Genomic DNA, 15,138 nt, shown 5'->3' with positions numbered 1-15,138 from the left:
TGCCAATGCTGCCATCAGCCCCATCAAACCAGCATGCTCCGACCCCATCGTGGGCTGCACTGCTGGCGTACATACACGTGGCAGATGGGCACCAATGTCGGCCTCGGACTCTAGAGGGCGTGACAGGAGGGCCAACGAATAGCGGTGGAGGCCCAAGAGACGAAAACGGGTTGGGCTTCCGTGACACCTTGCAGGGCCCTCGCTGGCCGCTTCTTTTTTCGTCTGGCCTTGGGGGAAGCCCGCTGCAGCAAGGGGGTGGGCGAGCTGGCTGGCTGGGGGTTGGTGGCTCGATAGTTCGCAGTGGCCGCGGGCAGGGCGCGTGGAGCGCTGCGGTTGGCTGGTTCTTGATGGATCGCCGTGCAGGGGGCCTGGTGTAAAAGCGGCCCTTTCTTGGGTGTCTACACGCACCGCCCAAACTGAATACAAAGGGCGATGGGGCCGTCTCGGTCCATTCCCGCCCATTCTCCCACTCTCTTGTCTCTTCTCTCTCTCTCTGTTTCATGCAGTCCTCTCTCTCGTACTTGCCAATCTCCACCGTCGTCCCTCGTGTCGCCTTCTACCCGCGGGGGTAAGATTATGTCAACCAGCACCCCGCCAGGGCCCCCCGACGACATGGTGACACCCTCGGTGGCGAGCGGCGAGAACAGGCGGCGGAAGCGCGACCGGCTGCGCGAGCTGCTGGGCGCGGCGCGGCCCTTCTTCCGCCGCCGCTCAAAGTCCAGCGGGCCGCCAGGCGCCGACGACGCCATCGTCGGCGGGCTCGTCAGCCCGACCGGCTCCGTCACCACCCTGCCGCCGGGGCCGCCCCAGCGCGCCTACACCTCCTTCACCACCACCTTCTCCCCCAAGGGCCCGCCCGCCCGGTCCGTCACCACCCCGGTCACCCCGCCGGGAGTCACGCGCACCGTCACGCACACTGTGGTGACCACTTACACGCGCGCCCCGGCCGTGTCGCCCGGCGCGGTTGCGCACGACCAGGGCAGCACCTACAGGGCCGTCTCGCCCGCCCTGCCGCCCGTCAGCCCGGCCATCAGCCGGGCCGCCAGCACGCGCACCGTCCCGGCGGCGGCCATCTCGCCGGGTGCGTTGCCTGCTCTTCGGCCTGCCGGCGGTCGGACTGCCAGCGCTTCCATCAGATCCATCTCCCCACCAGCCTCTCTGCACAGGCATAACATCTCGCCGGCTATTCAGCCTGCCGTTTCGCCTGCTCAAGATGCCAGCGCTTTTGTTAGGTCCAGCTCCCCGCTAGCCGCGCAGCCTAGGCCTTCGGTCTCGGCCACTGTTCCGCCTACCGCCGTGCCCGCTATTGCGCCTGCAGTCGCGCCTGCTCGAGATTCTAGCTCTTCTGTCAGGTCAGGCTCCTCGCTGGCCGCTCAGTCGAGGCCAGCCGTCTCGCCCGTGGTGTCGATCACTCCTCCGCCAACAGTTCCGCCTGCCGCTGCGCCTGTTGGGCCCGCTGTTGTGCCCGCTGTTGTGCCTGCTCAAGACGCTAGCACCCCTGTCAGGCCTAGCCCACCGCTAGCTGCTCAGCCTAGTCCTGCAGCCTCGGCCGCTATTCCGGCTGCCGCCGCGCCTGTTGCGCCTGCCAAGGCGCCTGCTGCTGTGCCCGCTCAAGATAGTAGCTCTTCTGTCGGGCCCAGCTCCCCGCTGGCCGCCCAGCCTAGGCCTACACCCCCAGCCGCTGTGCCGCCCGTCGTTACGCCGACGGCCCCTGCGCCTGCAGCGGCGCCTGCAGTGGTGCCTGCAGTGGTGCCTGCAACTACCCCTTCTGAGGACACCGGCGATTCTGTCAGGCCCAGCTCCCCACAAGTCGCTTCGTCCAGGCCCACGGCCTCGGCAGCTGTTCCCCAGAAGGCTCAGCCGACGGCTTCTGTGCCTGCCGCTGCGCCTGCAGTTTTGCCCGCTAGGGATAACAGCGCTCCCATCAAGCCCAGCTCCTCGTCAGCCGCCCCGTCTAGGTCCATCGTATCGCCCACAGTCTCGACGGCTGTTCCGCAGACGGTTCAGACGACTGCCCCTACGCCTGTCGTTGCGCCTGTCGTTGCACCTATCGCTGCACCTGTCGTTGCGCCTGCAGTTGGGGCTGCTGCGCAGCCTGCACCAGTGCCTGTTGTTGCGCCTGCACCTGCGCCTGCACATGCCCCTACACCTGCAGTTGTTCCTGCAGTTGTACCTGCTCGAGACAACAGCGCTTCCGTGCCTCGCACTGTGCCAGTTGCTGTGCTGCCGACAGTCTCGGCGCCCAGAGTTCCAGCTGCTGTGCCTGCCCAGGACGCCAGCGCCTCTCGGCCGAATACCAGTGCTTCTCAAGATACCACTAGCTCCGAAGAGACCAGCACTTCCCAATATACTACCAGCTCCCAAGATACCAGATCCTCTGAAGCTGCTTCACCCATTGTCCGGCCTACTATTCCCAGAGTCTCGGCCATCGGCACCCCTCCTAGCACACAAAGTTCGCCCATTAGTGCGGCTACCCAAGATACCAACACCTCCCGAGATACCAGGGCTTCCCAAGTTGTTCCGCCCACTACTCAACCTACTGCCCCGTCCGCCACCTCACCCCCCAACGCGCATGCCGTCACTCCTGTTCCACCCACTCGCTCGCCTACTCGAGATACCAAAGATACCAGCACTTTGAAGGCTCATATTCAGCCCACTGTCACATCCGTTGTTCCGTCTACCAAAGATACCCACGATGCCAGCGATTTGAAAACTGTTTCTCCCACCACCTCGCCCAAATCCACACCCACACCTACTCCTGCTGCGCCAGCTCGTTCACCAGCTCGTGCCACTCCTCGAGATACACAAGATAGCACACCTTCTCATCCTCCCGCTCCTCGTACAGTCTCGCCTACAGCTGCACCTGCCATCAGTCCTGTTGCGCCAGTCCGTGCGGCGACTCCTGTGCCAGCGCGTGCGCCAATTCGCGCGCCGGTTCGTGCGCCTACTCGACAAAACAGCACCAAATCTCAATCTCCGGTTCCTCGCACGATTTCGCCGACATCTCCACTTGCCATCACTCCTGGCGCGCCAGTTCGTGCGCCAGCTCAAGATGCGCAAGATGCCATCGCTTCCCAAGCTCCTGCTCCGCGCACCGTCTCACCCACCATGACTCCCACTCCGCTCACCAAAGCTCCTGCCCAAGCGGCCGTTCCTAATCCCGTCGCGGTGCCAACGCCGCCCACGCAGACCGCAGAGGAGGTATCCCTCAATATCCCTCAGCGCGAGTCCTTGAGGATCTGGGGAGCTGCCTACCAGCAGCTCAAATCAAGCGACAAGACGGCGAGCCTGGTTGCCAAGTATGAGAGCATACTGGGGCAGTTCGAGCCCGTGGCGGCGCCTTTGTTGGACAACGGTGCCATGACCAAGAGGCTTCAGGCAATGGACATTGTCGTCAAGAGGGCGGGGACAAGCAACTATGGCGGCAAGCCCGCTGAAGTGGGTGATGGCAGCCTCGCTGTCCTTGGGCTGGTCAGGGGTACCGTCGCGGAGTTGGCTGCGGCAAACCCAGTAGCCTCTTTTGCCTGGGCTGGCTTTTGCGTCATCGCACCCGTAAGTGTAACTCCAACCGGTCATCCTTCATCCTCCCGCCCCACCTCCTCCAACTCGTCTCAAGTAGTACTAACATGTCCGGATATCATAGAATCTTCTCGCTCCAATCACTGAGAACAAGCCCATGGGAGACGGGCTGGCCCATCTGTCAGACCGGCTCAAGTGGTATATGGCCCTGGTGCAGCTCCTTCTCGCCGAGAGTTGGAAAGATGACGACCAGTTCGACGACCTGCGGAGCGAGATCGACGCCAGGGTGACAAGGCTTTACCGAAAGCTCCTGGAGTTCGAGATGAGGTGCGTCTGCGCCTACGTGTCTCCGCGGACGGCGGCGGCAAAATACTTGGTGAGCTGGAACGGGTGGAGCAATCTGCTGCAGTCCATCAAGGACTCAGAGGCCTCCCTCCACAGCGAGATCAACCAGTATTCCACAGAGGCCGTCAAGGAATACCTCAACACCCTCGTCACCACCTCTGGGCAGACGCTCGGCACCCAGCAGGAGGCCGTCGAGTCCTCAAGGGCGGCTGAGGACATCGAGATGGAGAAGGTGAGGAACGAGACCATTCGCAAGTTCCAGGTCGTCAACTACGGCGACTGCTTCAATGATGTCCCAGCGAGGGTGCAGGGAACTTGCGAATGGATCGAGAAGGACGACGCCTATCGCCGGTGGGTCGCAAGCGAAAACGGCGAGTCTCCGCGCCAGCGACCCCGCGACCGGCAGCCGAGTCCGAGTGCCAAAGCCGCTCCCAAAGTGCTCAATATATCTGCCGGGCCTGGCTGGGGCAAGTCCGTTCTCGCCAGGTTCATGGTGGAGACTCGTCTGCCTGCAGATCTGGGGGCGGGCCACACCATCTGCCACTACTTCTTCCGCTACGACCAGCCCGGCATGAACTCGGCCACCAACGCCCTGCACTCGATAATACACCAGCTGCTCTGCCAGCAAAGAGAGCTGGCAGACGTGGTGGAGAATCGACTCAAGCAGCTGGGCAGCGGTGCCATGGGCACCAGCAACCTGGTCGAGATACTGCTGGACGCCGTCTCCAGTCCCAAAGCGCGCCCTGTCGTGTGCGTGATCGATGCTCTGGACGAGTGCCTGCCCGATCAATTAGTCGACATTGTGTACCTCCTGAAGCAGGCCCGGTCTCATAACATCCGGTTCCTGCTCAACACCAGGCCCTGGCAGCACATCCTCCAGACGCTCAGGGAGGAGCTCCAGGAGGGGAACCTGGAGACCATCTCGGCAGAGACCTTCAAGCAGCGCGACATCTCGCACCGGGAGATTGAGCTCGTCCTGAACCACAACCTCAAGACTCTCGAGGATAGGTTCGACGAGGAGACGCGGCTGAAGGTGCAGAAAAAGCTGCTGTCCACCTCGGTCGACAGGGCCGAGCGGACCTTTTTGTGGCTGAAGCTCGTCCACGAGAGCGTCAAGAAGGTACACCTGAAGGAGGACGTCGATAAGCTGCTGAGGAAGCCGCCTGCGACGCTATATGACGCCTACGACCTCCTCCTCTCCCGCGTGAAGCCTGAACGGCGCCAAATGTTCTCCATACTCCTCAACCTGGTCCTGGTTTCCGAGCGGCCCCTGTCCGTCAAGGAGGCCAGCACGGCGGTCTGGCTCCGGCTGCATCCCAAGACGCGCTCGCTGGCCCAGTTCGATCCCGACGGCGCCGCTGCCTTCCAGTCGTGGGTCGCCGAGACGGGCGGCGGCTTCGTCCACGTGTCGGAAGGACGGCTGTATTTCCTGCACCAGACGTGCAGGGGCTATCTGCTGCGCAAGCCCAACTCAAAGCCCGGCGACAGCGGCACAGTCACCTTTGCCAGCTCGACCACCGAGGCGCTGGCCCACGCCACGGCCGCCGAGTGCTGCCTGCTTTCCCTGCTCCTGCGCCCGTTCCCGCCGGTCAAGCCCGGGTCAGAGTCGGCCTTGGAATACGACGGCAGCGAGAGCCCCGACCCTGGTGCCGACAACACCCATGCAGGCAGTCATGAGAACAACCTCGCCGGATATGCAGCGGCATACCTCACGCACCATTTCAACCTGTGCCAGAGATACGAGGCCGGGTCCGAAGCCCTGGTCGACATCGACGCTTCGCTACGGCCGATCTATACGTGGCTCTTCCGGCGCTATCTGCTCTCTGAAGGCTGCTGCCTCAAGGCGGTGGACCCGAGGGTTCTCTGCGACAAAGAGGCTGGTCCGGAAAAGGTGGCCGAGAGATACCTCCTGGTTCTCCGCCACATCCCCGCCTTCTTCAATGACCCGCTGCGTCTGGGGTACGGAGAGAGCCGGCCGGCCCAGCTCAGCTCCAACCCCGTCTTCATCGTGCTTTCCAACGAGTCCATGTGGTCACCAAAGACGCCGCCGACTATGCAGGCGGCCGGGGTGCTGACCGGCAGTCTGCTCCTCTTCCAGGCCGAAAGGGACGCCGGCAACTTGGAGAGGACGGTCCAGCCTGTGGACATTGTCGGCCACGGGGAGTATTCGGAGCCGGTGCCTGCCATTACCAGGTACTACGCCAAGCAGTCCACGCCGCTGTTTCGGGCCGCCGCTATGGACAGCGCGCACATCGTACGCTGGATCCTGGCCTCGGGCGTCAAGTTGTCCGGGACAGACAGGCACGGGGACGGCAACACGGTGCTGCACGCCGCGGTGCGACAGCCCTTTGCCAAGTCGCAGTCGGACACGCTCAAGGTCCTCTTGGAGGCCGGAGCAGACCCCAAGGCCGCCAACGACCGGGGGCTGAAGCCGATCACATGTGCCGCCGCGTGGCAGAACTGGCCCGCCGTCCGCCTCCTCCTGGCACGCGGTGCCGACCCCAGCGGCGCGGACGGCCACCACATCGGGACCACGCCTCTGCTCTCGGCCGTGAGATACCAGCGGGCGCACGGAGGCGACCTGAACGCCATCAAGATGCTGCTCGAGGCAGGGGCGGGCCCGAACGGGGGCACCCAGCCGCCGCTGGCGGGGGCGACGCCCGAGGTCATGTCCCTGCTGCTGGAGGCGGGAGCGCGCGGCGGCACGGGCGAGGACAACGGGCACGACACGGCGCTCCACGCTCTCATGTGCCAGCTCGGCGACAAATGGCTCCGCTTCCAGCCGCAGCGCATCACCAAGCTGATCCACGACCTCGTCAAGGCCGGCTGCCCCGCCGACGGGCACGGCGCAAAGGGCATCACGCCCCTGCAGACCATGTTCGTGTCCACGCCCTCTGGCGGCTCTCTCAAGGGCGTCCAGCAAGGCCCTTATCCCTTTGTGCAGTGCATCGACACGCTGTGCGAGCTGGGGGCCGACGTCAACTCGCGCTCCAAGAAACACGGCCGCACGGCGTTGCACTTTGCCTGCATCGTCTCGATCCCCGAGCATGAGCTGGGGCCCGTCTTCCAAGCGCTGGCCAGGCACGGGGCCGACTTTGGCGCCCGGGACTCGGCGGGCGACACGGCGCTGCACGCTCTATCGTGGCGGCCCGGCGAGGATTCCTGCGAGAAGAAGGCAGGGCGCGCAAGGTCGTTCCTCCAGACGGTCCTCCCGGACCCGACCAAGGCGGACCTGCCTGCCATGGAGGCCGCCTCGGACCTTGTCAACGCGAGGAACAGGCGCGGCCAGACGGCGCTGCACCTGATCTGCCTCGAGCGGACGCCGGACCAGGACATGCTCGAGTGGTGCCAGACCCTCCTGGCCTGGGGCGCCGACGCCAAGGGCCGCGACATGGGCGGCAACCCCCTCCTCCACTCCCTCGTCATCAACCCGCACGCCTACCCGGCCGGGGGCCCGGACCGGAGCGACCTGGACGACGTCCTGGACCTCCTCATATCCCGGGGCCCCGGATCCGGGTCCTGCGACGCCGTCAACGCACGCGACGGCCGCGGGCGGACCGCGCTCCACGTCGCGTGCGAGAAGCAGAGCAGCATCGACGCGGCCCTCAAGTGGTCCCGCGAGCTCCTGGGCCGGGGCGCCGACGCCGACATACGCGACGCCAAGGGCGGCACGGCGCTGCACTCGCTCGCGCAGCGCGGCCGCATCGACGACGCCCCCATCACCTTCTCGTCGGTCGCGGGGCTTCTGTCGTCCCGCGGCGCGGGCCTCCTCGAGGCGCGGGACGCGCACGGCAGGACGGCGCTCCACCTCGTCTGCTCGTCGGTGCAGCAGCTCGTGATACTCCGCCACCGCGCCCACACGCTGCTCGGGCTGGGGGCCGACGCGGACGCGCGCGACGACGTGGGCGCGTCGCCGCTGCACGCGCTCGCCAACAACGCCGGCCTTATGCGCGAGTTCCGCCGCCTGCCGCAGGACGGGCTCGACGACGTCGTGAAGCTGCTGGTCTCGCGCGGCGCGAACCTGGGCGCCAAGGACCGCGAGGGACGCACCTTCTTCGACTACATGCTCGAGGTCGGCCCCAAGTTCGCCGGCATCTACAGGTACTCCAAGGCCGCCGCCGGCGGGCGCGACGCAGCCGTGGAGCTGCTGGCGTCGCGCGGCGCGGCGCCGCCGGCCCCGCGCGAGGGGCAGGGCCAGGGGAGGCCGTCGTTTCAGCACAGGCTGGAGGTCTGGCACGACGGCGTGGGGAAGACGAGCAACTGGGGCGAGGAGGATGAGGATTCTTCGCTTCCGCAGGTCGACCGGTGGCTGTTTGACCAGAAGGAGTATCTGGACTGGAGGCGCGAGCACTTCCCACAGCTCCCTGTTACGCCGCCACAATGAGAAAAGATGAGAAAAAGACAAAAAAATGACAAAAAAAATGAAGAGGAAAAAGGCGAAAAAAAGAAGGCAGGGTGGAAGGGATGTCGGAAGCGAGTATAGATGGGAGACATGCGGCCAGGGCTGAGCCAGCGCTCGGTATCCTTGCAACACACCCATACCTAGAGTCGAGGGTCTCCTACTCTCAGCAGCCTCTCCTAGAGTTCCATCGAGCCCAAGGGTCTCCTACCCTTGAAAACGTCTCTTGATAGTTCCTGAAAATAAAGATCAACCATTTGGTCTACATGTTGCGCTGCCAACAATTTGTGATAGCGGATGGTTCGAGTCATAAACTGATTTCTGGCCTTCCTCCACTCCATCAGGTCATGACAGATGCCTTCGGTCTATCTCGTCCAGCCCGGCCTTTTCGTCGCTTTTAGCCAATCGCAAACCCCGCTTTGGCCTTTTCCACCTCTCCCGGCTTTTTGCCATCGACCAAGACCCGGAAGGCAGGCACCACCCCCTCCCTCTTAACCAGGGTTAGGGTTGGCGCCGTGCACTTCTTTGCGACGCTCCCGCATGGCGCGACAGGCGCATGCCGACGATGGTAGTGCGCGGATTCTATCAAAGCCGGCGAGTGGGCGTCGGGCGAAGGCGTGAGTGGCCGGGGTCGTCGAGGTCGAGGTCCTGAGCGCTGGGTGAATGAATGCCCGGTTAGGTAAGCCGAGATGCCGTTATGGGTTGTTGGTAAGGAGTGGGGCGGCCTTGTACAGGATGCTGTCAACGTTATGGGCTTCTCCACAGCTTGTTTGTAAGACGCGAAGTCATTCACCGCCTCGTAAACGCAGTCTCGATCCGGCCTAGCGCCCCACAGCGCGAGAGCAGTGTCGCGCCCATTGAGAAGGTGATGCTATCGCTAGACCTAGAAGGCGGACTCGGCAACGCAACGTGCCCCCGTCGTGCTTACTGATGTGACAGCGTTGTTGAGCAAGTTAGGGGCCAGCGTTGGATGCCCACCGCCCGGGAATCCGACCCCATGTTCACGATATGTGTACTTTGTAGCCGACTATATAAGTGCGCTGCAAGCTCGAGATATGCAGACATGACTTTTCCCACAGCTCACCACCCCATCTCTGCATCCTCCGCTCCAACCACCGCCTCGCCCAGATCTCCCCAGAACCATCGACTCAACCCCCCCTTTAGCTGAATAATGTCCAAGCCCACGGCCAACCCAGCCCTTGAGGCCATCCGAAAGACCCTCAGGGAGGCGCTCGACACAAACGTCACCAAGACCGTCCACTCGGCCGCCTACCCCGCCATCTCGCCCCTGCGCGAGGAGCTAAGCCAGGCCGGCAAGACGGTCCTGATCACCGGCGGCGGCACGGGCGTCGGCCTGGCCATGGGCATGGCGTTTGTGGCCGCCAAGGCCGCTCGTGTCGTCATCGCCGGCCGCCGCGACGGCGTGCTCGCCTCGGCCCGCGAGACCCTCCAGCGGGAAGCTGCGAGGCTGTCGTCTCCTACCGTCATCGTCGCCAAGCGCTGCGACGTGGCGGCCGAGGACGAGGTGGACGCGCTTTGGTCCGACCCGGACGTCGGGCCGGTCCACGTGCTCATCCTCAATGCGGCGAGGTTCCAAGTGACCCCCGGGTCCATAATCAAGCTTGGATACAAGGACGTCTGGGCCAGCTACGTGGCCAACGTCAAAGGTCCGCTCCAATTTACCCAGAGATTCTCGGAACAGGCCTCGCCGGAAGGGAAGCCTTTCCCAAAGGTACGCCCACTCTCGTCTTCCCCTTTCGCACCCTAACGGCACGCCATTACTAACTCTACCACACCACCACACTTAGGTCCTAATCAACGTCTCGACCGCCGCCATCAACATGGTCGAAAAGACAAACGACTCCTTCATCTCGAGCCTGCCGTCCTACGGCCTGACCAAGCACGCCGGCACCATGGCCCTACAGGTGGCGGCCGAGGACCTGGACCCGGACGAGCTGCGCGTCGTGAGCTTCCACCCGGGCGTGCTGCACAGCGAGGTCTGGCGCGACACCTACGACATGGGGCCCGACGACACGCCCTTTGACAGCTTCGACCTCCCGGGCTCCTTTGCCGTGTGGCTCGCCTCGCCCGCGGCCCGCTTCCTGCACGGGCGCTTCGTGTGGGCGTCGTGGGACGTCGAGGAGCTCGTGGCGGGCGCGGTCGGCAGGCGGCTGCGGGAGGACCACGACTTTTTGAGGCTGGGTGTGCTCGGAGGGATGAAGGGGAACAAGCTGGCCATTTGAATGGGGTTAAGGCAGTGATGTGATGTTTTGTCCCGTTTCGTCGATAAGATGGGACACCGCATCGCGTGCAGGACCAGGTTGTGTTTGTTTGATGGACAGGACCTGGATTTGGCAAAGTGTGTCCACGTCATTTTCATGGCAGATTCCCGAAATGGAAGTTTGCTGGGGGACGCGGATGTAAAAATAAAACACAGCCAGGGGACGTCCAAGCTCGAGTACCATCTGCAAGGGTAATAAAGAGGAAAAACCCACCCAGTAACAGGTGGGTAACAGGGGGGTTGAAACTGGAGATCGCAGGGGTCGTGGTGACTTGGGGGGATGTCACGAGACTTTAAGAATTTCTCGTCCTTTGAAAGCTTTTCCTCAACAATGGCAGTGACTTTATGCCAGCACGTGACCCCCCTTTCGCTACCCCTGTGATCTCCAGTTTTAACCCCTTTTCTGGAACAGGCCAAAGCGCCGCCTGATGTTGGGCATAAAGTTTGCCGGGGTTGGAAACAGAGCTCAGCCTTGCTGCCAAGCGCAAGAAAATAGTCTCCGGGCGCAACGACAATCAACATTGAACCCTGCCGGGTCAGGAGATAAATATCGTCAGTCCTCCCATCTGGCAAACCTATCTTGTTTCCCTTCACCCTCAACCTCATCGTCAGCATCACCACCTTTTCATCATCTTTTTTCCTTTTGTCTTTTCATTTTATCTTTTCCTTTTGTCCCTTTCCTTTTGTCTCTTGTACTTCTGTTATATTTTTCACTTGTGAGATTTCTTATATCCCACCTACAAACCGCAACAACCATCTGCTACCTCTACAACCACCGCCCGGACCATCGCCATGCAGTTCTCGGCCGGAACCCTCGCCACTGCTTTGCTGTCGCTCCTAGTGGCCCAGGTCGCCGCGACGCCCTCCGCCGGCGGCGCCCACGAGGGGGCGCTCGAGGCCCGGGCCGCGTGCCCGAGCGCTCCCGTCTTTGCCGCAGTCGTATGCGACACCCAAGAGTGCACCGACGGCCGCCAAAAAATTATGGACAGCTACTACCAGAAGCTCAGGGAGTGCAAGAAGAACAAGAGGGGCCTGCTCGAGGCCCGGGCCGCGTGCCCCCCGAGCGCTCCCGTCTTTGCCGCCGTCCCGTGCCTCACCCAAGAGTGCACCGACGAGCAACAAAAACTTATGAGCGATTACTCCCGGAAGCGCAGGGAGTGCAAGAAGATGGGCAAGAGGGGCCTGCTCGAGGCCCGAGCCGCGTGCCCCCCGAGCGCTCCCGGGTTTGACGCCGCCGTATGCGTCAGCCAAGAGTGCATCGACGGCCGCAAAAAAATTATGAGCGACTACTCCCGGAAGCTCTTGGAGTGCAAGAAGAACAAGAGGGCTGCTCCGGCCGAGGAGTAGGCCCGGCATGATCGATCGGGGAAAGACCGCCATGGGGCCACTCTGTCGCGTCCGCACCGCCATGGCCTATGCCGGTCCCGTCTGGGCCGGCTGTTTCTTTTGCTCTTTTTTGTTCCTTGTGAATTTCTTGCTTTTTACGCGTTCCTCCTGGCGTGGCGCTTGTCTGCCCACTGGGTTCTACCGTTTTCTTCCTCTTGTACCTACTGTTTTCTTCCTCTTGTACCTACTGATTTCTTCCTCCTGTACCTACTGGCCTTTTCCCCTCGTGGCGGTTTGTTTTGTTGCTAGCAATGGATATTCCTTTATTCGAATCTCTGAACGCTCCTTTGGCCTCGACCGTTGTTCTAACGGGTCGTTTTTCGCTCCGAACTGGACTCGTACTCCCGTCTACGCTGGTGATGACGTGATTTCTCACAAAGAATAGAGCAGAAGAGCTGTGCTAGCGATCTCCTTAGTCTAGAAGATCCCCGTGTTCACAAGCTGTAGGTACTCGGGTATACACTGATTTCGACGCCCTACCCACCCCCTTGACGCTTCGTGACGCCGAAGCCCCCTCACAGCCGGCACGTCCTCCCCCCGCACTCCGTCATGGTGTGCACGTAGCGCAGCCTCCCGCCCTCGAGCCTGAACTCGTGCGAGTCGGCCGCGTCCATCATGTGCTCCCACACGCACAGGATGCTGACGGATCCCATCTCCTCGTCCACCACGTACCGCCTGCGCGAATTGGGCGCCTGCGAGTGGTTCGACGGGATGCCCAGCGAGCACGTATCAGACCCCGCGCCCTTCCCGTCCGTGTACGCCCCGCCCTCGAGCCGCGCGCACGGCGCGCCCCACGGCACGGCCAGGTGCGCCGCCGCGTCGCTCCACATGTCCATGTACGCGTCCCCCGCGGCCTTGATGGCCGCGCGCGCGTCCTGCCGGGGCTTCGGGATGGGCGCCCAGGACTCGGCGCGCGCATATGAGAGGGTCTTGGCGGCGTCGAAGAGCCAGCTGCCGCGCGTCGAGGCGACGCTGTCGACGAGGGAGATCTTTGAGGGGTTCGACGGGGAGTGGTGGATCTGCGTGCCGATGACGTAAGGGCCGGATGCGGAGATGAGCTCGGTGTAGGTCGCGCACTGGACGAGGTCCGTGTTGGTGCGGCGGTGGTCGATGACAAGGGGCTTGGTGAGCACGCTGGCCCGGGAGGAGGGGTCGGTGGGCTGGTTGTTTTGCACGTAGGTCCAGCCGTCCGTGCCGGCGAAGGCGGCGAGGGCGGAGAGGTTGCCTATGGTCTGGGCGGCGACGTAGGCGTCTGCTGCAGCAAGGAGATCTACCTTGGTGCAGGGGGCCGCCAGGGGAGCTCCGAGGGAGAGCAGGGGGAAGGCAGTAGCTGCCAGGAGAAGCGTTGCCATGATGGGTTGAGCCATGAGGATATATTGGGCGGGCTTGCAAGATGAGGTAGATGCTGAGAAGATGACAGAGACGAATGGCGAAACCGGGCGTGGCTGTTTATATTGCCAAAGAAGAGCGCCGCCTCCCTGCCTGCCATGCTCAAGCGTGCCATAATTGAAGACTGGCTTACGCTTAGGTGTTCCGGAGGTGGATAGGTCGGCAGTGAGGTGTGGGAGCTTTGCAGTATGAAAAACTCCTTCAGACGGCATCCCTGCAGTAGCCGCCGACGGCAACCGCACAACTACCGGCAGGACACTCCATGTCAAGCCTGAACTTCCTGCCACGGGCACCAGCCGGGCGGACCGCAACAGCCGACACCGACCGGTACTCCTCTTGTTGTGCCGATACCCCTCAATCCCTTTCAGGCGTTGGCATGTAGCCGCTCATTTACCCTCGGCAATTACCACCACGACTTTCGTTTGTTCCATCAGCCGCTGACGGAACTACCCGTCAGGGAGAAGAGAGTACTGGAAGGAGACGAGAGGGTTCCATTGGGGCCTCTACTCCTTTCTGTTATACCTGGTCCGCAAGAATCGTCTTTCGGGATCCGCTTCATGGTCGGGTCGGACACGGAGTTTGTGATCAGCTGGGCCCGTAGATTCCTCTTCATGTTAAATGTTGACAAGTCAAAGGAAACACTGGGGCCGGCGCAGGCGTGGAATAGATGATAGAGGCAGCTCACGAGGATTCGCCTGACCGCAACGCCGACAGCGCGTACAAGGCGATCGATCCACGCAAGACTGCAGCCGCTCGAAGGTTCGAGCACTCGCGGATCACGGCCCGCGTCGACGACTGGGACAGGGCGAGGATAAGTGACCATTGAGACTAGCGCTATGGGCCCTCGCTAGTCGACGCCCTGGGCTTCATTCCTAACTTATCTAATGATTTGCGCGCTCGCCTACCTATACACGCGATGATAGAGGCTACGGAATGTCTCAGCATTGGTCGCTCGAGCACCAAACACACCCCGGCCTACCTTGGCGCCACTCTGCGCCACCTCGAGTCGTTTTTACCGGTAGAGGAGGCCGATTTGAGTGCCTCCAGAAGTCAACGATCTACACTTGTAGTTGGTAAAGGATCCCCGAGGCTTGTTGCGGGAGCTCATCCACCTGTTAAGACTCAATACCCTGACCAGCTCCCCGAGATTATCGATGAGCGGCGCAGACCCGGCGCACGCCTTTGAATCCCAACCACGCCGGATACCACTACCTCTCGATCCATGAGAACCCCACCCGCAAGATCATGGCACGGCACAGTATACCACTGGCCGAGAGTCTGCTATAACCACGACCGGTGCCTCCGCGGCAACACCGAGGCTGAGTGCTTGAAGCATTGGCAGCATGCGGAGAAGGTTCAGGAGAGGGTGCGAGCCCAAGACATACCCTTGGATCCTGGAGCTGAAAGCAGAGGCGAGCCAACGGGTATGAGATGACCTCTACGGCGACGCCTCGTTCTTGACCACGTGCTCGGCTTATCATGTTGAAGACGGCGGAATCTCTTGCCGTCAAGGTGACTAACATGGTAATGGGGAGGGCTAGCACGGCGAGAAACAAGAGAGGAGGATAGGTAGACAGCCGGGGAGTAACAAGCCGGTAAGGCGACGATCAAGGTGGCAAGAGCAACGACAAATGTGGTTTTCGAGGGAAAGCTGGGGTGGCAGCATGAGGAGGAGCTTGGACATCAGGGGGCTTACGGACCACGAACAGCTGCTTATCTGTAAAGCACAAAAACAGCCTTTTAAGCCAGCTATGTCTATTATTACGCAATGTTGTGAAGCATACAGATTCCCGTTTGTAAATCGTAAAAGCATGTACGC

The 15,138-nt window shown here is 62.3% G+C and overlaps 6 protein-coding genes across 6 annotated transcripts; 4 read left to right on the top strand and 2 right to left on the bottom strand.

The window, feature by feature from the left end:
* The first annotated feature begins 434 nt into the window (after nt 1–434).
* Nucleotides 435–8,542, top strand: GGTG_10602 (hypothetical protein). The gene is made up of 2 exons (XM_009228476.1): nt 435–3,552; nt 3,644–8,542. The coding sequence occupies exons 1-2, from the start codon at nt 577–579 to the stop codon at nt 8,246–8,248; spliced, it is 7,581 nt and encodes a 2,526-aa protein (XP_009226740.1). The 5' UTR covers nt 435–576; the 3' UTR covers nt 8,249–8,542.
* A 732-nt stretch (nt 8,543–9,274) lies between these two features.
* On the top strand, nt 9,275–10,943 carry GGTG_10601 (hypothetical protein). The gene is made up of 2 exons (XM_009228475.1): nt 9,275–9,995; nt 10,072–10,943. The coding sequence occupies exons 1-2, from the start codon at nt 9,435–9,437 to the stop codon at nt 10,504–10,506; spliced, it is 996 nt and encodes a 331-aa protein (XP_009226739.1). The 5' UTR covers nt 9,275–9,434; the 3' UTR covers nt 10,507–10,943.
* A 393-nt stretch (nt 10,944–11,336) lies between these two features.
* GGTG_10600 (hypothetical protein) lies at nt 11,337–12,304 on the top strand (the record flags this gene model as incomplete). Its single annotated transcript, XM_009228474.1, has 2 exons — nt 11,337–11,585; nt 11,736–12,304. The coding sequence occupies 2 exons, from the start codon at nt 11,337–11,339 to the stop codon at nt 11,889–11,891; spliced, it is 405 nt and encodes a 134-aa protein (XP_009226738.1). The 3' UTR covers nt 11,892–12,304.
* Nucleotides 12,305–12,445: 141 nt separating this feature from the next.
* Nucleotides 12,446–13,297, bottom strand: GGTG_10599 (hypothetical protein; the record flags this gene model as incomplete). The annotated part of the gene is made up of 1 exon (XM_009228473.1): nt 12,446–13,297. One exon carries the CDS (start codon nt 13,295–13,297, stop codon nt 12,446–12,448), a length of 852 nt encoding a protein of 283 aa, XP_009226737.1.
* A 452-nt stretch (nt 13,298–13,749) lies between these two features.
* On the bottom strand, nt 13,750–14,142 carry GGTG_10598 (hypothetical protein; the record flags this gene model as incomplete). The annotated part of the gene is made up of 1 exon (XM_009228472.1): nt 13,750–14,142. One exon carries the CDS (start codon nt 14,140–14,142, stop codon nt 13,750–13,752), a length of 393 nt encoding a protein of 130 aa, XP_009226736.1.
* Nucleotides 14,143–14,541: 399 nt separating this feature from the next.
* GGTG_10597 (hypothetical protein) lies at nt 14,542–14,892 on the top strand (the record flags this gene model as incomplete). The annotated part of the gene is made up of 2 exons (XM_009228471.1): nt 14,542–14,743; nt 14,861–14,892. The coding sequence occupies 2 exons, from the start codon at nt 14,542–14,544 to the stop codon at nt 14,890–14,892; spliced, it is 234 nt and encodes a 77-aa protein (XP_009226735.1).
* Between the last annotated feature and the right edge of the window lie 246 nt (nt 14,893–15,138).

The sequence above is a fragment of the Gaeumannomyces tritici genome (genome assembly GCF_000145635.1).
Source record: "Gaeumannomyces tritici R3-111a-1 unplaced genomic scaffold supercont2.6, whole genome shotgun sequence".
Taxonomy (NCBI): Eukaryota; Fungi; Ascomycota; class Sordariomycetes; order Magnaporthales; family Magnaporthaceae; genus Gaeumannomyces; species Gaeumannomyces tritici.
This window is presented reverse-complemented; position numbering and strand designations above follow the sequence as displayed.